This window comes from Gopherus flavomarginatus, chromosome 1 (genome assembly GCF_025201925.1).
Source record: "Gopherus flavomarginatus isolate rGopFla2 chromosome 1, rGopFla2.mat.asm, whole genome shotgun sequence".
Lineage (NCBI taxonomy): Eukaryota > Metazoa > Chordata > Testudines > Testudinidae > Gopherus > Gopherus flavomarginatus.
The window spans coordinates 11,977,171-12,005,008 of record NC_066617.1 but is presented as its reverse complement, the minus strand read 5'-3'; the positions used below and the strand labels follow the sequence as shown (position 1 = coordinate 12,005,008).

Sequence of the window (27,838 nt, the reverse complement as noted above, 5' to 3'; positions counted from 1 at the left end):
TAAAATGTCAGAACCACTTGCTCATACTCCCACTCTCCTTACCAGGTGGCAATGACTTTCGGATACTACTGGCTAGGGCTAGATGGATCAAAAAGCTAGAGATGAAAAGCTCCATATGCCAGTATCTCTCACACAATTGAGATCCCAATCAACTTCTCTTAGAAGTGGAGATGGGATTGAATCTAGATGCCATTGGATGTTAACATAGCTATGAAGTCTGTTTCCCACACCAGTGGCTGCTTGAATTTTCCTTACTGTAGGGCAAGGATTTAAAGTAATCCCATTGAAACTCCAACTGAACCAGCTGTTTTTAATTTGTGGGTAGGGTTCTGTGGCCTGCCTTGTGCAGGAGGTCAGACTGGATGATCATAGTGGTCCCTTCTGACCTATGAGTCTATGTAATGAATTTACTCCATTCACTAAAGGGAGAGCTGGCTGGAAAATAAGGAGAAAACTGTACAAAAATATTCATACAATTTTATTTCCACTTTTCACATTTTCCAACCCACCCTAATTAACATTAACAGGAAATTTCTCTGAAATTATGAGACAAGATAAACAATATTTAGTGCTTATTGTTAATTTTTTTTTCCAAAGGCATTTACATTGCCCATCCTGTAATGACATACTTAATAGCTATTTGGGAAAAAATTCATTTGGATGTTTACCTACTATGTTCTGGGGTTTATTATGTAACAGTGAGTCAGAACCTTGAGTATCCTACTTTGAAACTTCAGTTGTTGTCAGTACGCTGCACAATATATTACGTGGCATTTCAGAGCAATAGAGGGGATAGAACTCCCGTTCCCTTCCTTCAAAAGCAAAGACCCCTGTCACTTGAGCTAAAGACATGTCCTTTTTAGAAGATTAGCTGTATCAGGTCTATAACATGTAATTGAGCAGAGCAGATTCCATAACATATATGGCAGTGGTGCATCCACATGCTGCTCAGTTCATTACAATATTTACTGATATCCTGTTAAGATGGACTGGGAAAATGTACACTATTTTTATTGCTGTGGTTCCAGTCTGGCTGACTATAAAACTGACCAGGTAACTCATAGAACTGGAAGGGACCTCGAGTGGTCATCTAGTCCAGTCCCCTGCATTCAAGGCAGGACTAAGTATTATCTAGACCATCCCTGACAGGTGTTTGTCCAACCTGCTCTTAAAAAGCCCCTATGATGAAGATTCCACCACCTCCCAAGGCAATTTATTCCAGGGCTTAACCACTCTGATGGTTAGGAAGTTTTTCCTAATGTCCAACCTAAACCGCCCTTGCTGCAATTTAAGCCCATTGCTTCTTGTCCTAGCCTCAGAGGTTAAGAAAAGCAATTTTTCCTTCTCCTTGTAACAACATTTTATGTACTTGAAAACTGTTATCATGTCCCCTCTCAGTCTTCTCTTCTCCAGGCTAAACAAACCCAGTTTTTTCAATCTCCTCTCAGAGGTCATGTTTTCTAGAACTTTAAACATTTTTATTGCTCTTCTCTGGAGACTCTCTCCAATTTGTCCACATCTTTCCTGAAATGTGGCACCCAGAACTGGACACAATACTCCAGCTGAGGCCTAATCAGTGCGGAGTAGAGTGAAAGAATTACTTCTCGGGTCTTGCTTACAACACTCCTGCTAATACCTCCCAGAATGATGTTCGTTTTTCTTGCAATAGCGTTACACTGTTGCCTCATATTTAGCTTGTGATCCACTATGACCTCCCCAGATCCCTTTCCGCAGCACTTCTTCCTAGGCAGTCATTTCCCATTTTGTATGTGTGCAACTGATTGGTCCTTCCTAAGTGGTGTACTTTGCATTCGTCCTTATTGAATTTCACCCTATTTACTTCAGACCATTTCTCCAGTTCATTTTGAATTTTAATCCTATCTTCCAAAGCACTTGCATTGCTATATCATGCATTGATATACTGATTGCACCCAGGAAGGCTGAAAGTTTCTCTTCCCCATCCCTCAAAACAAAACCTTAGATTTCAGAGGGTACAGCACAGTCTGCACCTTCATTTCCATGAAAGCTGATGTCACCGTTGCAGTTTACTAGTTTTGGTCTCATGGCTTTGCTCCCATGAATGCCACCGCAAGAGCAACTGTTTCACATTTCAGAGTCCTACGATTTGCCCAGAACGCTTGCTGACTCAAAACAACTGTTACAGAACAGTCTGAGTCAACAGGAGATCTGAAGATCCTTACACAGTGTCCCATTCAGTGTCTGCTGGCAATTCCCTAATAAACAATTCCCAGGGTCAGACCCAGGGCAGGACATTCCTTAGCTTGATCAGTGTGATGATCAGTTCTTGGGCAAAGATTTTCCAAGGCACCTAAGGGACGGGAGTTGGGCATTTAACTTTCACTGAGAGCCAGTGGGGATTTGCTGCTTATCTGCTTTAGGCACCTTGGACAATCTCAGCCCTTTATGCCATAGAGATTTTCCGGAGCAAAGCATGGAGCATTTCCCGCTAACATATAGCTGGGATTTTGGCTGAGCTCAGACTTTCTATGCAGAGCTGCACTCTACATGGCAGGGTGGAGGCTGTTGTTCAGATTGACACCTGAGCCACATTGGATGTTCTATGAATTCAGCTTCAGCAGATGTGGCACTGTGATGTCATCCCAACACCACTGTTCCAATATTACCCCCGAGGGCCCATGCCCAGAGTTTGGGTGGCAGGGTAGAGATGGCAGCTTTCCCCTTGCTCTTGCCGCCAGGACTCTGGGAGCAGACTCCTGGAACATGGGTTCGCGTCATGCCACTAGCAATACAGCCCAGGGTGGGGTCATTGAACTTAATGACTACAGCCAGACCCCATTCTCTTCCCCTAGCCCCAGTGTGAAAGCTGATCTCAGCAAGGACCTTTGTCTTCACATGTGAGAAAGAGAAGCTCACAAATGGTGTAGCTGGGACTTTTGCAGAGGCTGTCATACATGCATCTGAGTCACACACATGGTGCATACATGCCACGGCCTTTGCAAAAGAAATGGAGTAAGGCTAGCAGAGCCCGTGCTCTCATTTGCCAGGACTCAGACATTATAAAGGCTCGTGTGCAACTCCTGGGGGAATTCTGCGCCACTGCGCAATGCAGAATTTTGCAGAATTCCCTGTTTCCCTTGCAGAATTTCTGGCTATCAGTAAGGGTAGTTGGACTCTGCAGAGCCCAGCTTGCAGTGAGCAGGGTGCCCAGCCTGGCAGGGCTGGAGGCTGCACACTCTTTGATCCTCATTCTCCCGGAGATGGGACAGGGCCTGGGAGATAGAGCTCTGGCAAAGGGTGAAGATGGGCAGGGCCACACCACACCATGTCCCCTGATGGGACAGTAAAAAAGTTGGAGGGAGTAAAGGCTGGGGGGGGGTGTCTGGGCAGGGGCTGCCCTGTGGCTGGGGTCTGTGGGGAGGGGGGTTCTGGTGTCTGCCCCACGGCTGGGCTCTGTGGGGAGGGAGATGTTGGTGTCTTGGGGGCGGGGGTGCCTCGTAGCATTGTCCAGCAAACCAGCCCTCACGAGGACCCTGCAACAACAAATCAGCATGTGCCTAGGATTCAGGGAATCATGTGACTAAAACAGATTCCATTTCAATAGATCGAACACTTGTGCTAAGGAGCACTGAGTAAACAGGAGTACTTGTAAGAATCAAAAATCTCTCTGCTGCATCCTCTAAAGCACAGCCAAGATCATGGAAGATTTTCACTAGCATCAAACCCAAAAGTGAAAGGAGGGGCACCTTTAAGGAACACTTTACCTCTGATAGTATGGCAGTCTTTTCTAAAATGAATTTTGCGCTGTGCAAAGTGCTGACCTGACATCCTCGACTCATCTCCAGAATTAGACCCGCCCGGCAGCAACAGAGCCAGCTTCCCCCATACTGTCCCCTCCTGATGCATGTCTGACCCCTGCCCCAGTGGGAGCATCTCCAGAGGGGAGAGGATAATCAGCCTCCACAGCCCAAACAAGTCCTTGACTCTTTTGACAAGGCTGCCAACTAGTGTCATGCTTTGTCCGAGGAACTGGACTGACAGGCAACTCATTTCACATAAGCCTCTGTGATACAGAATGACTGTCTGTCACTACCAGCACCAGGGCTGGATTCAAACTAGCAACCAAGCGATTAAAACTATTAGTTATAACTTCTGCTTATACAAGATACAGGAAGTTAGGCAGCCACAGCAGCCTCAGCTATGCAGGATCAGCACGAAAACACCAGGGCTGATGTACTCTTTACTCTCCAAGGTTTTGTCTATGCCCAGCAATAGCTCCAATTCAGCAATCAGCAGTCAGCCATTGCTGCAGCTATACCCATGCTGACAGTTTATTTTAGATACCGTACTTATATGGCCCCCTATGACCCTAGTATCTGTCTCACCATCTTCAACTGATTTGTCCTCACAACACCCCTGAAAGGCAATGCAATGCTGTTATACCCATTGCCCAGATGGGCAACCGGGGCCCATAGAAGCTAAGTGATTTGTCAAAGGCCACACAGAAAGTCTGTGACGGAGAAGGAAATTAAACCCAGCTCTCCTGAGTTGCAAGTTAGTGCTCTAACCCCTCGGCAAACCTTCCTCGAAGCACAGAAAATGGCAAGCCAGAGTTTGCACCAACTGAACTAATCAGGCCTTACCCCGGCTTCAGACAGAAGTAAAGCCCTGATGAGCTCAGGGTCAAGGCTTGAAAAATATATTTCTGTTGTCTCCCTCAAGCGCTCAGCAAAACATTAATGCACCAGGGAGTTCATTCTCCTCTTGTTTACCATCCTCAGCTGTTCCCAAGTTTCTTGGAAATCAGTTTTCAAGCAGAAGAGGCAGGGAAGCAGCAACAGTAACTGTTCATGCCCCTTTCACATGTCCAGGGAGGAGAACAGCTATTAACAGAGCTAGGGGTGGGAGGGAGATGAGAGCCCAACAGCACTTCCTCCAGTGTTGCACATGTGAAGAGGGCATGCACACCCAGTGCTGTGGCTGGAGTGCTCACATGGCCGAGGGGGAGGAGAGCTCCTCAAACAGCCCTGGCTGTTTACCTACATACTCCAACGATTGTGTTTCTCAGGATACAGATGCAAGGTCCTGCCAGGCGCCAAGCAGAATTTTCCCAGAACTGTCAGGCTTTCACCTGCCTCGCTGCTGCAAAAATCCCCTATTAAGGGCTCACTCTGGTTCCAGTTTGATAAACAAGTTTACAACAAGCTACCCAGAGTGTGGGGAGGAAAGTGTTGACTAAAGGGTGGGTTTCACATTTCAGCTGCTGAATGGCCATTCCAGTGGAATATAGGAACCTCTTAACCCCTTCAGTGCTGCCTCCAGGGCATGCTGCAGCCCAGATAGGGCCCTGCATCCAGGGAGCTTGCCCCACGCTCACCTTTAAAAGGCCTGGCATATGCCAAGGATCAGAGGTCACCTGAGCAGAACATATCTGGTCCTGGTTTCTATCAGAGATTTGATTTTTGAAGCTCTGCGTTGCAGTATTCATTAGTAATGGGACAAGCCGTATGGGGTTGCGGTTTGGGCAGGAGACTGCAAGCCCCAGGTCTGGGCTCTCCACGTGGCTAAGGTGCTGTAGGGACTTCAGAACGGTGCTTGGTCTGTACACTTCCCATCCCACACAAACAGGAAAGTGTTTTTTCTTCCCTCTTGTCTTGACATTAGCGGTATGTCTCCACTGCATTGTAAAGATGGGTCTGTGGGACCTGGGCTTGTGGTCTCAGGCATTTCCAAGCCCAGGCTTGGTCATCTACACTGCATTGTAAAACCCAGGTTTACAATTGCTGGACCTGGCCCTCAGAACTGTGCTAACATCCATACTGCAGTAAGCAGACCTTCTGACACAGGTCTGCGGCATGGCCTGTGTCCACACTGCAAAGTGACAGCACTTGGACCAGATCTAAGCATGACTTGGGATCTCACCCACCCTCCCAGTAGGGTCCGCAGGCCTGAGTCCAGAGGGATTCCTGGCCCGAGTCAGACTGATTTCTGTGTGGACAGAAGGGGTTTGGGGGCTCAAACCTGAGTCTGAGCCCAGGTTCACAGTGCAGTGGAGACATACCCTAGCAATTCAGAGTTGCCCATCCCCGGAAGGATCCCATGTAAGAGCGGCGGAATGAGGAAACTACATATGCGAGGGATCAGCAACCTTTGGGACGTGGCTCACCAGGGAAAGCCCCTGGTGGGGCAGGCTGGTTTGTTTACCTGCCACATCCTCAGGTTCAGCCGATCGTGGCTCCCACGGGCCACGGTTCGCCGTCCCAGGCCAATGGGGGTTGCGGGAAGGGCAGCCAGCACATCCCTTGGCCTGCGCCACTTCCTGCAGCCCCCATTAGCCTGGGGTGGCGAACCATGGCCAGTGGGAGCTGCGATCGGCAGAACTTGTGGATGCGGCAGGTAAACAAACCGTCCTGGCCCGCCAGCAGATTCCCCTGACGGGCCGCGTGCCAAAGGTTGCCGATCCCTGACATATGCCATGGAAGTGAAACAGCATTCAGTGAGGGGGAGGAGATTTGGAGTCAAACCGCTTAAAATGCTTGGATTCCATTTGCTTGTTTTCACCAGTTCCACTATCACCCCGAAGGAAAGCTCTCCCTGTGAAAGAGTCAGCACGGCCTCTGCAATGAAGGTGGGAGAGCGTTAAGAGCGCTTCTCCCCAAATCAACCACAAAGGCCTCTGAAAAGCAAAACGCCACACACAAAAACGGAAGACTTGGCATTTGAACAGCCTAAGTGCTGCCGATCGCGGCTTTTTTTTTTTTTCCCCACCGCTTGCGGTGCTTGTACTCCCCAGACGGCACCCACTGCCAAAGTGCCGCGAAAACCCAGAGCAGCTCACGGGGCCCCTGTGGGGCCCGGGGCAAATTGCCCCACTTGCCACCCCCCACCCCCCGGGCAGCCCTGCTCAGCACACATGGCATCACCACTACCTGGCCAGTCAGTGCAACACATGGTACAAAGAAGATGATGCCCAGAAAGCAGTGCTGCTCCCTGACTCAGGCAGGCAACCGGGAACTCCATTGTGCAGTGTGACAGACCTGCTATGGGGAGTTAGGCAGCAGGGGCCTCATGGTGATGGGAGGTGAGACAAGGCAATGGGAGATGTTGGAGCTGGGGAGCAAGATGGAGCTTCCCAGCAGCCGTGCCAGGCTGGAGCCTCATGGACTGAGTGGTGCTGGAAAACCAAGGGACTGAAGTTAACTGGCACCCCCTGCAGGCCATTCACCCACCCCCTCAGCCAACACTGGGGAAGCAGCCATTGTGTGAGTAGCTGGTTTCTCCCTGCCAAGGCTGCTGTGAATTTCCACACCACCTGTGTGGTTATTTTCTGCCAGGTTAAGACACTCAGCGGCCACACTGAACAACAGCATCTTCCAACTGGCTCCCGCTTTCCAGCTGAAGTAAGGCAAGGAGGGGACTCCGGAGCCGACCTGGACGGCATGTGCAGAGGTACTGTACATCTGCTACAAAAGGGCAGCAATCAGCAAGGTAAAGTGAGTCTGACGGGACAGCGATGCGTTGACATGCAGTATCAAATCCCCCTGTTTGTGCCCTGTCTGCACATGGCAGTGCATTCACCAGGTCTGGAATGTGTGTGGGTCTGCGGGAAGCCTGGATCAGAGGCGTGACAGAGCGATCCCATCCATCAGTGGCTCACTCCATTCCTGTCAGCAGCAGGAAACCCAGCCAGCAAGAACCACCAACAGCAGCAGCCGGAAATAAACAGAGCAACAGCCAGCAGCACTTGTTGCTGACGGTAGCAGGGAGGGAGAAGCTGCAGAAAACAAGTACAATTGTGAAGGTGAAAAGAGGGATTGGATGTTTACATGGATAGCCAGAATATCCGGCGTTACAATAGCTATTGCTAACAAAAAGAGGGAGAGAAAACCTCATGCTTTTGGGTTTAAACCAAACTCTGTTAGAGATTAGGATTAGACCTTCATGGAGGGCAGATTATCCCATATCTGCTTGCACCTTCCTCTGAAGCAGCCGGGGTTGGCCACTGTCAGAGACACTGGACTGTGGGTCTGGCACACCCATTGGTAAGAACTGCTAGGCTAAGTTTCCACCCACTAGCTTCAGAAGCAGCTGCTGGAGATTCAGGAGAAGAGTGGTAAATCCACACAGGGACACAAAGGAAAGGAAGCCAAGAGAGGGAGAGGGAATGGACATGAACTGCCCAGAGAAAGAAGAAATCTAAAGAAGGCAAGAGGGTGACGAAAGAAAGGAGAAGGAAAAGAACTCAAAGATGTGGTGAAGGGAGAAAGGGAAACCACCACTAGAGGGAGATAATCACTAAAGGAGGCCCCAATGCCGCTCCACAGGGAGAGACATCCATCCATCTCTCTGCCACAGAAACATACCACCTCGGCCCCCTTCTTGGCAGTCTCAGAGAAGTTTAGGATGGAATGGACCAAGGACAATGGGCCCCAATTGTTGGGCTGCAGGAAGTAGTGGGGGGAGTTTATCTGCGCTGCCCCATCTGCGCATAAACAGAAGTTTCAGAGTCTAGAGTTTCACATCTAAATTATCATGGGAAAAAACAAAGGAAAGTGAGAAAAGAAGATAATTAAAAAACCGCTTCAGGGTCAGAAAGGAGAAGAGGTTTATTGCTCCCAAGTGAGCAGTGCTGGGAAGGCCAGAATAGCATTTGCATCTTCATGTTCCATCTTCAACTCAGCAACACTGAAAAAAAAACCCAGCTCAACAGTTAAGATCCATCTCTTCAGTGCCAGCAATTTCTGAAATACAGATGCCAGACCTATCAGATTGCACACACTGAACATAACAGGATAGACAGAGAAAAAAAGGCAGCAGAATTTAGTAACTGTGGGCTAGTGGTTAGAATAGGGGGGTGGGAGCCAGGAATTCCCGAGTCCTGATCCTGGATAAGCAGCAAAGATCCAGACTAACACGGCTACCCTCTGATACCTGATCCTGGATGTTACTGACTTCTGTGGCCTTGGGCAAGTTACTTAAACTCTCTGTGCCTCATGTTTCCTTCATCTGTAAACTCAGGCTAATAATCCTTCCCTTCCTCACAGGGGATTTGTAAGACTAATTTAACTAATGTTTGTAAAAAATTTGAAGATGAGAAATGCAAAGTACTATTACATATTTAAAATTACCGTCCAGGGACTTAGCAACTCAAACATACCATCTATGAAATCTACCAATGCTGATCTGCTAGACTGAGTGCCTAGCACTCCTCGGGGGCGGAAGGAAAGGTAGGGGGAGAGAGGGACCAAAAACTACTCACTGTTTTGTGATAAGCCCACAGTCTGGTCACTGGTGCATGTCAGACAGATGCCATAGGGATAGAAATACCATAGATAGCTAAAATAGAGCTGTAGTGTCTGTCTATGTAGATTACACAGTCACCATCTTTCCTGTATATTCTGACCATAGGACACTCATTTCATAAATGAATAAGCTAACTGAGGCCTCAAACCATTCAAATCATACCTCTTAAGGGTGCTGAATGGGATATGACAGGGGTAGGCAACCTATGGCACGCATGCCAAAGGCAGCACACGAGCTGATTTTCAGTGGCACTCACACTGCTCAGGTCCTGGCCACTGGTCTGGGGGCTCTGCATTTTAATTTAATTTTAAATGAAGCTTCTTAAACATTTGAAAAACCTTATTTACTTTACATACAAAAATAGTTTGTTTATATATTATAGACTTATAGAAAGAGACCTTCTAAAAACATTAAAATGTATTACTGGCACAAAAAACCTTAAATCAGAGTGAATAAATGAAGACTCAGCACACCACTTCTGAAAGGTTGCCGACCCCCGGATATGACATCCCTGTAAATAACTATCTGCTCAGAATCAAACATGTCCTCTGCGCATCTTGGCCTGTCCTGAATTTTACATCCAATAGCTTTGCTGGAAAAACAAAGACAGCTATGATGAAGCAGCAGGTAGAACCCTGCAGATGTTCCCAGTGTTTGTAGCACAAAGAGTTGAGACGCCCAGATTCTGTAACTAGTGTGGCTGGCTCCAGCTGGGCGGGGCGGATTTACCAATGAACACAGGGTGCCCTGGCACGGGCTCCCCCAACAACAGGGGGCCCCAGGGCCAGGCACTTGGGCAGCTCAGCACCAGCGCACCCCCCCAAGGGTGGGAAGGGCAGTGAGGGAGGCTCACCCGCAGCCTCAGGGGAGCAGGCAGGAGGTGCGGGTGGCGGGAACGCTGTGAATGTGGGTGGAGGACTCAGGAGAAGCAGCAGGCGGCCGCAGAGCCAGTCAGAGAGAAGCGGCCCTTTGAAGAGGAAACTGCTGCTTCTCTCTGGCTACATGGCTGCCCCTGCTCCTCCTGAGTCCTCCACTCATGTTCGCAGGGACGGATTCAGAAAGGGGCTTTAGCAGGGGAGGTGGGTTGGATGAGGGTGGTGTCCCACAGGGGCAGTGGGTCCCAGGAGGGGGCATTCAGAGGACAAGGAATAGATGAGGTGGATGGGTCAGGGGTTCTGAGGGGGGCAGGAAGTGGGGGGATAGATAGGAGGTGAGGGACAGGCTGTTTGGGGAGACACAGCCTTCCCTACCTGGCCCTCCATACAGTTTTGGAACTCCAATGTGGTCCTCAGGCCAAAAAGTTTGCCCACCCCTGTGCTAGAGGCTGTACACACACACATTGTTAGTGACAGTCCTGGCCTGGCAAGCTTACAGTCTAGACAGACAAGGCAAACAACCAAAGGGTGAGAGGAGCAAGTGAGGCCCGGGGAGGTGAAGGGACATGCCTAAGGTTCCATGGCACAGCCATGAACAGAATCCAGGGTCTCTGGGTTCCAATCCAGTGCTCTACCCACTACACCACACTGCCTTTCTACTTAAACCACCGCAGGTGTCCCATGGCAGACAGCACACTCAGTGAGGCTAGCATGGGATTAGACAAGGCAACAAACTATTCTGAGAGGCGTCAGTGACTGAGATTCAGTGGGGTGGCTCAAGCTCAGGGCTTTCGAGATGGCATCGTTTAAATGAGCGAGATTAAACCAGAGGCTTTCTGACCTCCCTCTTGTGAGGCATGCTGGGGTTGGGAGGGGGAAGCCAGCAGAGCAGGACCAGCCCAGGAAAGGTGCTTGACCCACACAGCAGGCTGGCTCAAGGGAGGCCCTGTCTCAAAGCACTCCTCATCACCACTCTTCCAGTCTGTGCTGCCCCCTAGTGACTGCTGCCAACAGCAGCTGAGGTCTTTCCTCCCTCCTTTGGGAGGGCAGAGTGCTGCTGGGCCTGAATCCTAGCACTCCAGGGGTTCCCCCAGACTCTCCAGCCCTTTTCCTGCTTTGGTGGGATGAGGAGGAAGCAGCTCCCTGAGTCACCTTCTTCTTGTAGCTCACCTGAGCCAGGCAGGCCAGAGTTTTACCCCAAATATCTCAAGGAAGGCCAGCTGCAAAGTCCTTCCATAGAACCCCCAAATAAACCCCAAACGAGGGAGCAAAATGTGGCCGGTCTGAGCACCTCCAAGGCGTGAAGGGGGATCTGAATGCAAAGGGAGCGTGCGTCACCCGAATGTGATACAGCAGGGGCACCAGCGACATGATCAAGCACTGACAGCTGCTGTCTTTGAAATCTTCCCCCCATACTCCCTCTAAAATCATGTGCTCCTTTTCTTTTCTGCTAATCCACCTCTGGAGGCATGCTGTAGGTGAAGAGGCGTGGGAGCCTTCCCTTTGTGAGGCTCCTTTACAGGTTGGCTGCATATCTGCTCACGAGGCAAGGATGAATCAGAGCCCAAATGTTTACATGACAACCATCTGCCTTTAGGGACTCATGCCGGATTTCCAGCCCCCTCTCTGCAGCAGCAGCAAATGCTAAGGGAGAAGCCTCTTATCTCTGGACCTGCGGTGTGGTTTAATATAAGTTTAAAAACAGATATTTCAACAGATCCATCTTCCAAATGAATTCATGCAAGTAAATCACCATCCAGCTATCAAGCCACAAAGCCGCCGTCTACCCTGTAATCACAGGGTATCTGCAGCGCGGGTAGCCATCCCTCAGCTTGCTTTCGCCTCGTGAAGCCATGACAGCATGCGCTTCAGCACGAGCTGTACAAACTCACCCAGAACCTGGGATAGTTACTCACAGGGCTAGCCCACGCTGCCCCCATCACTGCTCCTTACCAGAGCTAGCTAGAGTAAAGCTACCTTGGGGATAGTAGCTACTGAGCTGTAGCACGCTCTTCACGTTTATTGGGGGACTCTTTCAGACAGGCTGCTCACAACTGCACAAGACTCCCCCACAGGGGCTAGGCTAGGGAAAAACAAGCATGTCTTGTAAATGCTCAGCTCACCTCTCCCTTCAGTGATAACCAGATTCCAAGACAGCACAAGGCACAGCTAAGAAACATAAGATTTTAATGGTCCATAAAGTTCGGCAGAGGGTAGGGGGGGCAGGGGCAGACATGGGACATAAAACTGCTTTGGCCACACTTTACGTTAAAGGTTAATTTGCAAATAACTTCTAAGTGGTTAATTAATAGTTAGAAATATTATGTGTGTTATACATGGTTATGGAAGATGCTATAGAAGATGGATAGAAGCAACCCATTGCTCTGTAAGAATCTATATTAAAACATCCTAATTCATTTACCCTTTATAACCACCCTTGATATAAAGGGTGACTGCTACTTTTAATTCTCTCTTTTTTTTTTTTAAATGGACTTGCTTTCCATTTGATGGTGTCCCTTTCATTCATGGTGTCTTCCCAACGACCTTCTCGGGGTACATATACACACAGCTATCACTTCAGCAGTTACTGAAATGCAGCCACGTCTGTGATGGAACACAGAAGCACTACACGACAATCTGCAAGGGCCTGCTAACAGCCACGGCATGGTACTGCCTCTGGACAAGCGACCTAAAGGACCAGTGTTGTGCTACCAAGACCCTGAGTTATCCAGCTCATTCCCCATGTCTCCTTAACATCTCATAGCCCAAGACACTGATGAATGTAACCAGCGTAGACTGAGCCCCCTCTTACTACAGCAAGGCAGGCAGCCTATGGAAGTTAGCAGCACTCAGCACATTGAGATCAGGCCTTGAATAACTGGTGCCCTGCCCCTTCTCCAGAGCTGGTCTGACGCAGACTTAACCCCACAGCAGCACTCTCACAGAAGGGGGCTGCAGAGGGCTGTGTGTGTGCAGACCTTCCCAAGGAAGACTCGGGGGAGAAGGCGGTGGATGAGAGGGAATGCAATCCTCCTCCCTGGGCTGCCCACTTAGTCATGCTTCCACACTGGGAAAAATAAGGCCTCCCCTGAAAGGGGTGAGGGTAGGCAGGGTGTTACTTGCTACCTGTCACCAAGCAAACAGCTGCAAGGAAGTAAGTGGCACAATCGGGGGGGGAGGACTTTCCAGCCTGTGAGCACTGAGTTCGGCAGATAATCTTTCAGGGTACGTATTTACTGAAGGCAAGATGATGCTGAGGTGCTTAGGAGAGCTGGGATACATGTCTGGCTTTACCACAGGTTTCCTGTATCCTGTGAGATGCTCAGCAGTCACCACTCATCCCACTCCTGGGAGGGTGCCACTCATGGCACGATCACATCCCAGGATCCTGCCCTTATGGGACTCAGTTTCCCCACCTGTAAGACACTAACCTCACAGGGGTGTTAGGAGCTTAATTCATTAGCTTTTGTACACCCCTTTGAGCTCCCTCGATGGAAAATGCAAAATATTATTAAAACCTGACATCCGAAGCAAAAGATGATCCAGATATTTAACACAATGGCATAGGAATCTACACAGGGTCATGTCCTGTGGAGCTTTACAACCAAACAAAACATCAAACTGGATTATAGCCAAGACATATCTGGCCATTGTAGTCAGGGCTGGCACTTCCATTTAGGACACCAGGATTTGGGAGGGCGGCATTTTGCCGCCCTCGGCGGCAGGGGGTCCTTCCGCGCTCCGGATCTTCGGCGGCAATTCTGCAGCGGGTCCTTCACTCGCTGCGGGACCCACCGCCGAAGTGCCTCAAAGACTGGGAGTGAGGAAGGACCCATCCGCCACAGAATTGCCGCCAATGACCAGGAGCGCGGAAGGACCCCTGCCAAGGGTGCCAAAAACCCTGGCATCGCTCCTGATTATAGTAGTGAAGATCTAAAGAAGGGCAAATTCTACCCTCAGATTTCATCACCCTGTTGCAATACACAGTTTCCCAACAGGGATGCTGTAGCGCAATTCTGTCTAAGAACTTGGAGAGTACTCGACTTGATGAGAGAGGACAGCGTAGATGGAGGAAGGACCTGAGTGTTGCACTGGCCTGGCCCTGTCTCCTCATGAGCATTGCCAACCTCGACACGCTGGATCAAGACGGGATGTTTTCCTACAAAAACCTGCTCTAGGAATTTGGGGCAGTTCTCTGGCCCGTGTTACACAGGAGGTGAGACTCGATGACCACAATGGTTCCTTCTGACCTTGGACTCTATGAAGAGATCAAAAGCCATGAGTCAGGCCCCCAAAATCTTGAGATTATTATTATTATTATTATTTACGAAGCCAATAATGTGTTTCTTTGGTCTGGCAGTTGATTTGGGCCTATCACCACGTGGGTGCCGCCCACCCGCCCACTTGTATGGAGCAAGGGGATATTGGCGCCCGCTGCAGGAGCTCTCGCCCCAACATCCATCCCTCCCCTCCCCAGCTATTAATTCTGCCCCCACAAGTGCAAATCCTGCCAGCTGGTTTTGCCCCCTCTCAGCCCCCACCCTCACAATTCATCCCCCATAGTCTCACCTCTGCTCCTGGGGCTCTTCACCCCACTCTCCGGGCCTGGGGGGGGCTTCAGTGGGGCCCCCTCCCTGCCTTCCAGGCTGGGGGGCAGCTCCAAAGACTCTTCACCCCTCCCCCCACCCTTCGGGGGAGGGGGGGAAGCAGAGGCACTGTCCTGTCCCCCCCCCCGTTGCTCACAGGAGGGGGGACAAGGGGCCAGAGCCACCCTGCTCTGGTGGGCTCTTTAGCACCCTGCTCCCCTCCTGTGAGGATGACTTCAAAGTTGCCATAGGGTGAGCGGGAGCCCGCTCTGCCAGCGGCAGCTCTGATTGGTTGTTCTGCCCCAGGAGGTGGGCAAAGGGGGTGGGCAGCCAATCAGAGGGCTCCAAATGACTAAGGGTCTGGGGCATCTCACGTTCCAGCCCCATTGGCCACGCTGCTTCACGCTCACCCACAGCATCCCCCACGCTCCCGCAGCCGGGGTACACGTGCATTTCAGAGAGCAGAATTTGGGTTAACGAGCATTCAGCTCCAACAGGACAAGATGTTCTAGCAACAGGAGCATTGTTGTAAAGGCAAATCTATCTTCCTGCCCTTCCCCACAAACACCTACAAATCGGGGCCTGAACCACCCCAGAAATCACCCCTCGAAGATTACGCACTATTCCCTAGACAGTTGGGGAGGGTAGCTGTGGGGGGCAGGGAATGGGAGAACCTCTCAGAGAACAAAGGTTTGGTCCAATTTAGCAGAAGCAGCTTTTTGTTAACACACAGGCAGCTTTTGGGCGATGCTTCCCCGAGGGCAACCCTCTGGCAGCAAAGCAGCAGCACCTGAGGCAGAGCGAAAGGAGGGAGCCAGGGACATTTTGGGTGGCAAAGTGGCTTATCGGCTCATTTTGTTGAGCTCTAATAGTTCTATGTGCCTCTATCTAGGATTTTCTCTTCTGCACAGCACTGTAGTACCCGAGCACCTATATTACACCTTCTGTGCAAAGATCTCAAAACGATTTGCAAATCAATGAATCAATCCTTAAAGCACCCCCAGAAAGTAGATATTATCACTGCCTTTGATATGGGAAAACCGAGTCTGGGACTTTCAATGGCCTTATGGGAGTTAGGAACCCCTTATCTTTCAGTGGGAGTTGGATACCCGGCTTCTTTAGGCTCCTGAAAATACCAATGTAAGTGACTTATCCGAGGATACACATCAACTCACTAGCAGAGCCAGCCCTCCTGATTCCCTGCCCTGTGCTTTAGCCACTAGACAGTAAAGAAGTGCTACAGAAATTGAAACCATTCCATTTGTCTTCCTAAGGAAACACACTTTGCCACTCGGTATAAGCCTGCTTGGCTCCCTGTGTGGAACTGTGATGACATACAGTGGTTGTTCGGTGTAGCACAGCATGCACTGATTTGTGGGCATCCCAGAAAATGTACAAGCATTTGGCATCTTTCATTGGATGAGATAGACCCCTACATGCTTGAGCAGTAGCTAAAGGCATCACCTTGTCCAGCACTAAAAAGGAGCCATCTCAACAGTGAAAACACAACATCGGTTTTGCACCTGCCTCATTACACAGGAGAGGGGCTAAAAATAACTTCTCCAGTTTAAACTGCAAGGGGAATTACCCTAGTCTTCGAGGCTGGAAGGGATCATTACAATCATCTAGTGTGACCTTCTGCACAACACAGGCCAGAAAAACCTCACTCAGGAACTCCTGCATCAAGCCCATAAGTTCTCTGTTAGACACTCAGCCAGTCTTAAAACACTTCAAGTGATGGACAAACCTTAGATCAGCTCAAATGAGTAATTAGGGGCTCAGATACTATGGTGGCGAGCACAGCTAATGTAATGCCTGAACAGAGGGGGGAAACAGCCTTAGGATCTTGGCTACATTCTATCCCCACTCACTACTCTCTGGTTTTGTTTGCCTGTATTTTGTTTTCAGCTGTTCAGGTCTTTCCATCCCATGGAAATGGTGCACATCAGCCAAGCTGGACGATCCCGACGTAAAAGGATAAATGGACACAAGTCAGATATTAGGAATGGCAATATACAAAAACCTGTAGGAGAACACTTCAACCTCTCTGGACACACAATAGCAGATTTAAAGATAGCCATCCTGCAGCAAAAAACTTCAGGACCAGACTTCAAAGAGAAACTGCTGAACTTTAGTTCATTTGCAAATTTGACACCATCAGCTCAGGATTAAACAAAGGCTGGTCAGCTCACGTTCCAAACTTTGACTGGTACAGGTTTCCCTCCTGTAGGACCTGATCCAGCTCTTACTGAGTTCAACAGGAGACTTTCCATTGACCACAGTGGCAATTGACTAGGGCTCTTAAAAAGAATGCAGCCAACTGGATCCCCCGCAATGGCTCACCCAATACCCCTTCTGCTCGATGCCAGAAGCAGAGAAGAGAAGCGTAATCCCAATTATGACCCAAGGCTCATACTCAGACATGGGTGGAAGGAAGAAATTTCAGACGTTTCCAGAGCTGCCTCAAAAACCTCCAGATTTTCATGATGCTAGAGCTGTGGGTGCTGTAGGTATATCTGATCTTATAGGGATATGGCACATAAGCATGGACACGTATCACTACCATAGACAGACAGGCTGGGGTGTGGGGAGGAGGAGGAAGGGACACACCTGCTACACAACAGCTAACTTGAACCTCACTACTGTCTGGGGAGGGGGGGGTGTCTGGTGGGGGAAAGGGGAAATGACATTAGTTTTGTACGCATTTTATTGGATGCCAGTATTTTTCTCTGATGGCAAAAGGAAACCTGGGGTAAGACCTCTGGCTGGTCTATATCCCCCGCCCACAAGCAGCTCTCTGCACCCATGCTGAAAACTACATCGACATCTTGCCAGAAAAACCATGCCTAAAAAGGCTGGGCAGGCACTTTGCTGCCAGGGGAGGATACTGGAGCCAGCTTCCCTGCCCTGTCGCTGAAGGAAGAAAGGGCTTATTGCTCTGCTCCAAGCTTTCAGGTATCACCATCTTCCTCTTGTTGGAACTTCCTTACCGGAGCAGACGTGCATCCTGCAGTGACTAATGCCTTCGTAATGGAGGATTGTGCAATAACATGGCCACAGGGAGAACATCGGACTAACCCAGGGCACTTAGCAGCTGGCTTATGTCCTGACTCTTAAAAGTTGATCTACCTTAGAGATACATCCTGGCAGCTAGAAGGCCATGTTACAAAGCTCTGGCCCTCTTCTTAAGAGAGAGGTTGTGACTTTCCTCCCATCTCCCTCTGCAACAAAAAGAAAAAAAGGCAGGAAGGCTCCTACTGGGCCCTAAATCCTGCAGAGATGATCATGGAGCCCTGTGCCACTGATCATCATTATCCTGCAAAACCAGAATATAATCCCCTGCTTCCCACAGGAGACAGTGTTGATATTCCACTGCTGTGAAACACAAGTTTGGCTTGGCACATAAAATTTGCAAAAAGTCCAAATAAAGCCAGTCAACGTGAGAGACAAAAAGTCAGCAATGTTGTGGCATGCTTTCTTTTAACTGTACTCCGGCAAAGCTCTGCAACCTCATAGGGTGATGGAGGGCACAGATCAGCATTCATGTCCGGCTCCCCAGCAGTACCCAACCTGGGCCAGGGAAGCTAATGATCCAACCAGTGGACCAGATTCGGTGATGAATCCTGGTCACGTGCCACCTGAGGCACATGCTGAGTGTCAGGGATTGACACTTATGTTGCACGTATGCTAAGAGGAAGAAGGGGTTGGTTGGGAGGAGTTTTAGTTGTTTTTCTGCAGTGATGTAACCAACCTGCAGCAGTTTCTCCCTCACAGGGTTGGGTTTCTCGAGGACTGTGCATGCCAGGCTTAAATATGTGCGTGGAAGTAGGTTTCTTATAAAACACAATCAAGGTGTGTACTCTTTCACTGTTCCAGTACAGGAGATTGCAAGACTGGCTGATCCTTGGGCCAAGGTCCCTTTGTATAGAGGCTGCTCTGTGATCAAAGCCCCCCCACCCCCCACCAGCGACCTGATTGTCACAGAGTTCAGTCCCCATTTAGGCACCTGAACGAAAAGCCCAGATTAACACAAGAGCTCAAGCCCCATCATTCTCCACGGGAGCCGCTGGGTGCTGAGCACTTTTGAATGTCCAGTCTCTGCCCCGCTGGTCTTTGCTCCCTGCAGGCTCATGTGTTTCTCATATGTCTGTTACAAATGGTTCCGTCCTTCACCTGACACTACACAGACAAATCTGAAATTGGCTGCCCAATCCAGCCACAAAGATCTAAACCAGGACAGACTGCTCCGAGTCTCAGAAAGGAACAGAAGTACATTCCTAGGCTGGGATCACGTTCTGTATTAACAAGCCTGCACACACCCTGATCACCCTGACACTCAGAACCAGTTCTCTTCTCCCCACGTTTCCCATTCCCGCGGGATTACCTTCATCTTTCCTCAGGCCTCCTCTGGTCCTCCCCTCATATGTTTGGACTCAGTATTTACTGCAGTTTTTCAGGCCTCTCCTCTCTTGCCAGCAGTTGTCCTGCCCTGTCTCACTCTTACCACACTACGTCATCATTTCTGTTCAATGCGCCTCCTGTCAAACAACCCAGCTGTGCAGAGCTGGTGGAGTGAGAAAGAGACCAGCTGCTTAGAAGGCTGGGGAGGAAAGAGATCACAGCAGGGATAGGATGGAGGCTCATAAACTTTAAATCCTAGGCCCCAGCGCTGCTGCCTTTTCACACCCTGGATCACCTACTGGATTTAAAGGAAGTGTGCGAGCCAGGAAAGCGGCAGGATTCTCATGGCCAGGACAAGAGAAGGAGAACTACAGAGAGCTTCTCAGCTGGTTCAGTCCTTTACCCGGTCCACTTTCTTGATAAGATTCAGACGACCCATGCCTGCTGATAGTAGAGGGCAGAGTCAGGGCCGGCTCTAGCCATTTCGCCACCCCAAGCACGGTGGCACTCCGCCAGGGTCCCTCTGCAGCTTGCTGGTCCCACGGCTCTGGTGGACCTCCCGCAGGCATCCCTGGTCCCGCAGCTCCGGTGGAGCATCCGCAGGCACGCTTGCGGGAGGTCCACTGGAGCCGTGGGACCAGCGGACCCTCCGCAGGGATGCCTGCGGGAGGTCCACCAGAGCTGCCTGCCGCCCTCCTGGCAACCGGCAGAGCGCCCCCCGCGGCATGCCACCCCAAGCATGTGCTTGGCGCGCTGGGGCCTGGAGCCGGCCCTGGGCAGAGTGAGGGCAGCCGGCTTCAGCAGTGTTACTGAGCATGCTCAGTACAAGCTGCACAGCAAATCTGGGGGGGGCACATGACCCCACATGCCCTCACCACACATCGCCCCTGGAGCCAGAGCTGGCATATTGTTCACCGCAGAATCTAGAGGGTGAAAAGACCTACGAGATCATCCAGCCTATCCTCCCACCCAAAGAGCTTGTTTCACACAGTCCATTGTACGGTGCTTTGTCCAACCTAGTTTTAAATGTCCAGAGCTGTGAGAGTGACCTCAGCTTTCACTGGGAGGCTGTTTCACGTTCTAACAGATCTGTCTCACTTTCAGAAAGTCCCAACTCTTCCCCTCCGCCTCCCTCCCTCCTTCCCTCACACACACACACACACCCACCCACCATCCAGTCTGAAACTCCCCTCTCTGAATTTCATCCCTTAATTCCTACTTATGCCCCCTTAAACAGTCCCTTCTCTGAGCAATGCTGCAGGGTTAGATACTACTCATGCTTGAAGGGACTATTTCACCCAGGGCTATCACTCAATCAAACTTTATGTATTCAACTCAACCTTTCCTTATCAGTCAACCCCTCCAACCCTCTAGATCGTTTTGGGTGAACTCTGCACGCCGATCTAACCAGCACACTGTTTTGGCCCAGCAGGAAAACCAGAAAAGAGCCCTCTCCTCCCAGAGAAGCTTATGCCACAAGTGTTTTGATGTACTAATCCTTTAAATGAGCATGTGCAGTATTCATAGCCACAGGCTAATCCTACTTCCTTGAAACCACGAGCCCAATTCTTCTCTCACACCAGTTTCACCCCACTTCACTGGTGTTACTCCTGATATACACCAGTTTAAGTGAAAGGGGAACGTGGTCCTTGATTTTTAAAAGGTGACCGGTAACTGGAAAGACGAAGCCATTGTGGGATTATATGCCCCGCTGCGGCTGCTCAGAGAGGGGCAGTACACAATGTTCATTTGAAATGTACTGGGGTTTTCTTCCTTTTGGTTTCCCACAGATGTCCTGTCCGATTCCCATTCTGCATCCGGGCACGCACCATGCTGGGATGTCACAGCGGTCACAGAGCCTTGCTGGCACACGGAACCAACATGTGTGTACATGGGAAGGGAATTACTAACAATAATATCTAGCTTTTATATAACCCTCTTCATTGCTAGATCTCAAAGCACTTTGCAAAGAAGGTCAGTAGTCATTATTCCCGTTTTATGATGGGAAAACTGAGGCACCGGGCAGTGAAGTGACTTGCCCAAGGTCGCTCAGCAGGCCACTGGCAGAGCCAGAAATTGAACGCAGGTCTCCAGAGTTCCGGCCTGCTTCCCTTAAAGTAAAGACACTGCATCGCAGCAGCTCGAGGAGGATGAGAATCTATCCTTCTGCAGCACTCACCACTCCTACACTTATCTGCAGGTGGCTCACTAGACAGCTGGCAGGTGCCTTTGTCCCCTGTAAACTGCGTACGTTGCCCTGTAGCACTTTCACCCCACACTGGCCTGTGGCGCTTTGGGCCAAGTGGACAAGACTGACCTCAGTCAATCACTGAAGTGGAACCTCACAGAAATGAGGGATGGATTCAACCTTGTAATAAATCCATGACCACCTAGGAATTCCAGGCTGCCACGTTATGACAATTTCACTGGGGCTTCTAGGATAGAACTCAGCTCCTCAGGCTCCAAAAGCCCAATCCCCTACATCTGCAGTTAGAAGAGAATCTCTGTTAGCAGTCTAGGTCCTTTGACACATAGTTGAGCAGTTCCAGTTCTATCCAGCAGAGAGCAACACACACACTAGCCAGGTCCTCTCAGCCTAAGTGGCCAAAGTCCATCCCACAACAACGCAGGACTGGTCTCTACCGTGTATTTTCCCATTGCTTTGTCCAGCCTGTACCATTTTCAAATGACTCCTTCACCCATTTCGGTGGGAGATGTACTTCAACACTCCAACAGCAGTTATGTAAATCAAGGCGACCAATGCAGTGAAAAATGTGCCTTTCAAATAACCGAAAAATAAATCCCAGGTCCTTGTTCTAAGCCAATTAAACCCGTGATCGGTTTATGTACCTCTTATTAGCCGACGGGGTGCGTGTGACTAACACACAGCGCACCTACACGCACCATAGCCCAGGGCAAGGAGGACTCTTAAATCCGAGCCCAAGCAAACAGGAAGCCAACCAGCTTCTCTAACGCCCCAGTGATAATAAACCGCCCTCTAAGCACAACGCGGAAACCACCAGGCACCCAGCGCAGCAGCAGACCGGCCCCCGACCCCCAGATCAGCGGCACCCTGTGTCCCCGCAGCCCCGGCCTTGAGCTGGGAATGGGGTCACCCCAAAACCCACCGTCCTCCTCTTTGCCATTCAGCTCTCCTGCAGCCCACCCGCTGCCCCCGGGCCCGGACAGGGGCAGCCACCCCTCGCCTGCCAACCCACTCCGGGGTGCAGCAGCGCCTTTACCTCTCCGGAAGGGCATGATGAGCCGCGGCAGGAGGGCTCGCTTGGAGCCGGACGCCTGGGTTCCGCAGCTTCCCCCGGCAGGCGAGGCTTGTCTGTCTATCTCAGAAGGAAACTGACATGCTGGGTCAATTCCCGGCGCACAGCGGCGTCTCTCGAGCGAGGCAGGAACTGTGACAAAGGAGGAAGTTAAGAGCTGGCTGCACTGTCGGGGCTGGGAGCCTTAACCCGCCTCTCCTCGCAGCGGGCACAGCGCCGAGCTACCAGGGGGGCAGAGCTCGCGGCTGGGGTTGGGGCGGCTCTGGGCTGCGACAGGGGGTTGGGGTGCAGGAGGAGGTCAGAGCTCTGGGCTGGGGGTGCAGGCTCTGGGGTGGGGCCGGGGTTGAGGGGTTTGGGGGGGCTCTGGGCTGTGGCAGGGGGTTGGGCTGCAGGAGGGGGTCAGAGCTCTGAACTGGGGGTGCAGGCTCTGGGGTGGGGCCGGGGTTGAGGGGTTTGGGGTGCAGGAGGTTGCTCTGGGTTTGGGGAGGGGCTCTGGGCTGCGGCAGGGGGTTGGGCTGCAGGAGGGGGTCAGAGCTCTGGGGTGGGGCCGGGGATGAAGGGTTTGGAGTGCAGGAGGGGGCTCTATGTTTGGAGGGGCTGGGGCAGGGGATTGGGGCATGGGCTTACCTCCGGCAGCTCCTGGTCAGGGCGCAGCCGGGGTGCAGAGGCAGGCTTCCTGCCTGTCACTGCACTGCGCTGCTCCCTGGAAGCGGCCAGCAGCAGGTCCAGCTCCTAGGCGGAGGCATGCAAGTGGCTCCACGTGGCTCTCACCCGCAGGCACCATTCCCCCACCCCCAGCTCCCAGCCAAACCCAGGGGCGCCCGGGCTGCGGAGCTCCGGAGGGCAGGGACGGGTGTGGGCAGGTGCTGAGCTTGCTGCAGCACCGGGGACAATTGCACGGGACGGAGGGTACAGGGTGGGCATGTTTCCAAGGCGGCGCTGGGACAGGGATATTTACCAGGGGCGGCTCTAGACATTTCGCTGCCCCAAGCACGGCGGCAAGGCGCGGGGGCCGCCCCCCCCAGGCATGCCGCCCCAAGCAGCGCTTGGCGTGCTGGGGCCTGGAGCCACCCCCGATATTTACAATGAAACAGGCGGGGGAGCACGAAGGGAGGCTGTGGAAGAGCCACTAGAGAGGGGATAGACCCAGTCTCCTTCTTATTTAATATTTTCCTGGGTTCAGCAGAGGTGGGTTTAGGTTGATTGATTTACTCTGGGCACAGAGGACAGTGGGGCCCCCTGCTCCCCAGGGGCCAAAGAACTGGGGAAGTCAGGAGCCATGTGCCCCACTTTTAAAGGAGAGAGGGCCATGCTTGCTGCCCACTCTTTAACATGCCTTAGGCCAGCACCAGCCTCTTCCCAGTAGGGGCCTTAGTCCTTCCCTCTCAGCACAGGGCCTCACCTCCTGCTTCTCCTCGACCTCTTCCCCCCAAGGCCCCACCCGCTGGAGCCAGGCCAGAAGCTGGAGCCAGGCCACAGTAAGAGCCACCCAGCCTGGGTCCCTGTGGGAGCCCTGGACACTCCACCTGCCCTGGGTGATGCGCCCTGGGGGAAGGGGACACAGTCCAGGGGCTGTTCCGACACTGTGCTGCACCCCAGAAGTGGCCAGCAGGTCTGGCTTCTAGATGGGCAGGGGGCACGTGCTCCGCATGCTGCCTGTGCCCCGAACACTGGCTCCACAATCCCATTGGCCGGGATCTGGGGGTGGGGGGACGGTGCCTGCAGGCGAGAGCCACGTGGAGCCACTTGCATGCCTCCGCCTAGGAGTCGGACCTGCTGCTGGCCACTTCCAGGGTGCAGTGCAGTGCGCGGTGCCTGGACAGGCAGGAAGCCTGCCTCTGCACCCCGGCTGCGCCGCTGACCAGGACCCGCCGGAGGTAAGCCCATGCCCCAGTCCTGATCCCCCCCCCAACCTGGAGCCCCTTCCTGCACCCCAAACCCCTCATCCCTGGCCCCACTCCAGAGCCTGCACCCCCAGCCCAGAGCTCTGACCCCCTCCTGCACCCCACCCCCCTGCCACAGCCCAGAGCCCCTCCCACATGCTGAAGCCCTTACCCCTGCACCCTAACCCTCTGCCCCAGCCCTGAGCCCCTCCCAAACCCCTCACCCCCAACTCTGTTGGGTTACGGGCATCAACAATTTTCTTCAACTGGGTTGCCAAAAAGAAAAGTTTGAAAACCACTGATGTACATAACACATAATAGGAACCAGGAACTCCATATTCTAATCCTGATTTGCTGTGGGGCACTGCAGTGGATGGGGCTCAGCACAGATGCCAGGGTGGGTCCTCCTGGGCGGTGATCATTACACGATCAGGGCCCAAGTCAGTAATGAGCCAATAACTGAGCATGGTGCTATGAAGCAGTATGTTGTTGTTGTTACAAGTGTCATGGCAGTTTTGGAGAGGGTTTGTCAACCCCAGTGCTCAAATTCCCTATCTGAATGCTTCCATCCTGCCTAAATTTCCTCTGTGGGTTCAGTTGGTTACATGCTGCTTACCTTCCGGCCCTAAAGCTTGCAACATTTCTGCATGCTGTGAAGACAGCAACCCAGCCCAACTCAAAGAGTAAGAGTTGCAAAGCATTTGGGGATGCTTTGGGATGAAGATTATTTATTTGACCTAGACTGGGGTTTTCCATGAGCTAGGAGCCTGAGTCCACTTTCTCCATAACTGGACCCAGAGGGGAAAGGATATTATTCATGGCTGTAGACCTGCATCTCTATTTTAAATTCCCTTTATCAGGGATTTTCATCATACCCCATCCATTGAAAGATTGGGAGTAGTTTTATTGTTCTTTCTCCCTCCCCCTTCCCCAACATCTTCACAGGTGTTTAATTCACTCTGAGCCAGGTTCTGAGTAGCACCTCATTCCACAGTTAGCCCAGTTTCCATCAGGGAGGCCACTCACGAAATAAGGTGCTACCAGTGGGATGAAGGGTATCTAAATCCAGCTCTCTGTGTATACATGCACCAGGAAGAGTGAATGTGAACAATTAATTTCTCACAGCATATTCTCATCATAGGCCAACAGAACTTAATAGAGACATGTAAAGAGAAACCGTTACCCATGGACCTCTCCAGGCCAACTGGCAAGGGGGATACAAGAATACCTTGATGCGAGTATGTACGTTCTGGCTCACCAAAGAATTTCATGTGAGGTCTTAAATGAAAGTCAGGGTCACACTGATCATTAACATCATTGGGAAATGTACATACTGATAATATATAAGGAGTTATTTATCTGTATTGAAAATACTTTCTTAGATTCTCTGTCACCGCAGAGGTGGATAATTGTAAGTGTAGGACTGGAAGGGACCTCGATAGGTCACTAGTCCAGTCCCTTGCACTGAAGGGAATAAGTACTATCTAGACCATCCCTGACAGGTGTTTGTCTAACCTGCTCTTAAAAACCTCCAGTGATGGTGATTCCAGAACCTTCCTAGGTAATTTAACTGCTTAATTACCCTGAAAGGAAGTTTTTCCCAATGTTTTAGCTAAATCTCCCTTGCTGCAATTTAAGCCCATTACTTCTTGTCCTAGCTTCAGTGGATAAGGAAATCACCTCCTCTTTTTAATAACCTTTTATGTACTTGAAGACTTATGTCTCACCTTGGTCTTCTCTTCTCCAGACTAAACAAACCCAGTGTTTTCAATCTTTCCTCACAGGTCATATTTTCTAGACCTTGGATCATTTTTGTTCCTCTCCTCTGAACCTTCTCCAATTTGTCCATGTCTTTCCTGAAGTATGGTGCCCAGAACCGACCACAATACTCCAGTTGAGGCCTTATAAGTGTTGAGTAGAATGGAAGAATTATTTCTCGTGTCTTGCTTACAACACTGGCTAATACACCCCAGAATGATTTATAGATTCATAGACTCTAGGACTGGAAGGGACCTCGAGAGGTCATCGAGTCCAGTACGCTGCCCTCATGGCAGGACCAAATACTGTCTAGACCATCCCTGAAAGACATTTATCTAATCTACTCTTAAATATCTCCAGAGATGGAGATTCCACAACCTCCCTAGGCAATTTATTCCAGTGTTTAACTACCCTGACAGTTAGGAACTTTTTCCTAATGTCCAACCTAAATCTCCCTTGCTGTTTGGTTTTTTTGCAATGCTATTGCAGTGTTGATGTATTTAGTTTGCGATCCACTATAATCCCTAGATCCCTTTATGCAGTAATTTCATTTCCCATTTTGTATTTGTGCAACTGATTATTCCTTCCTAAGTGGAGTACTTTGCATTTGTCTTTATTGAATTTCATTCTATTTATTTCAGACCATTTTCCCTGTTTTTCAAGATCATTTTGAAATCCAATCCTTTCCTCCAAAGTGCTTGCAACCCCTCCCAGCTTGCTGTTTTCTGCAAATTTTATAATTGTACTCTCTGTGATGCCAGCAGACAAGTGCCCGCTCATGCCAAAGTCCCCATATGTCAGTTGAACACTGACAAATACGTAGCTGGAATCAGTCTGGTTTACCTGTGTGTTAGTATTGTTACAATGGTATCAGAATTATAAGAATATGTTTAGACTTTATTGAATGCTCATGAGTTGCTGGATGCATTAATCTCACTTATAACATCTGTATCCCATATTGCAAGGTAATAGTTGAGTGGTCATATTTCAGCCTCAAGGACTGTGTAAATCACCAGACAGGAGAGTGGCATTAACCATCATGAAGTGCTGATCTCCAGCAGCACCAGGAAAGGTCCATTGATACACACTTGACTATTGTGGGATGTTAAAGAGGACAAAAGACATTGGTTGTTCTGCCCTCTGCCCCCATAAAGATGAGTCATGGGAAATGGATTCCTCTCATCAGCTGAGTTTGCAGCTCAGAGCACATAGCAAGAGGGGGATAAAAACCCAAAATAGAAGAAACAGGATCTTATGCTGCTTGCACTCTGGGGAAGGGGGCAAGGTTTACTAGGCATAAGCATGAGATTCCCAGCTGCTTAGCCTGGGTTAGCCCTAAAGAGCATATGAACTTACTTGTTATAGATGTTTCTATTACCTTTTGAAAACTAAGATTGTACCTCATTTGTGCATATATGTTTACCTGCTTTAACTCAGTAAATAACTCTAATTTCCTTTTCCTATTTAATAAATCTTTAGATACTTTATTGTAGACTTGGCTACAAGCATTGCCTTTGTGTGAGATCTAAGGTGCAACTGTAAATCAAAGTCTGAAACTCACTTCCCTCTTTAGCTCACCTGAGCCCAGCTTTGTTAATCTTCCAGGCAGACTGTAAAACCCACTTTCCCCCCAGGCATTGAGGAGGTTGATGTGCTGTAGCAGAGTCATTACATTTTGATCACTTAGCTGACTTGGGGAATAGACACATCTTCATTTTTTATGTATTGAATACTGTTGTTTTAATCCATGGAAAGTACCTAGGGTGTAAGATGGG

The 27,838-nt window shown here is 50.5% G+C and overlaps 1 protein-coding gene across 3 annotated transcripts in view; it reads right to left on the bottom strand.

Moving 5' to 3' along the window:
- The window catches only part of PFKFB3 (6-phosphofructo-2-kinase/fructose-2,6-biphosphatase 3), a 76,046-nt gene extending 52,621 nt beyond the window's left edge, over positions 1–23,425 (bottom strand). For all 3 annotated transcript variants that reach the window (XM_050936899.1, XM_050936898.1, XM_050936904.1), the window contains exons 1-2: positions 23,381–23,425; positions 22,387–22,554 (exon numbers count right to left, since the gene is read on the bottom strand). In XM_050936899.1, the coding sequence (XP_050792856.1) occupies positions 22,387–22,554; positions 23,381–23,399 (187 nt within the window). In that variant the 5' untranslated portion in view covers positions 23,400–23,425. The remainder of the gene's footprint in view (positions 1–22,386; positions 22,555–23,380) is intronic.
- Positions 23,426–27,838: the final 4,413 nt, after the last annotated feature.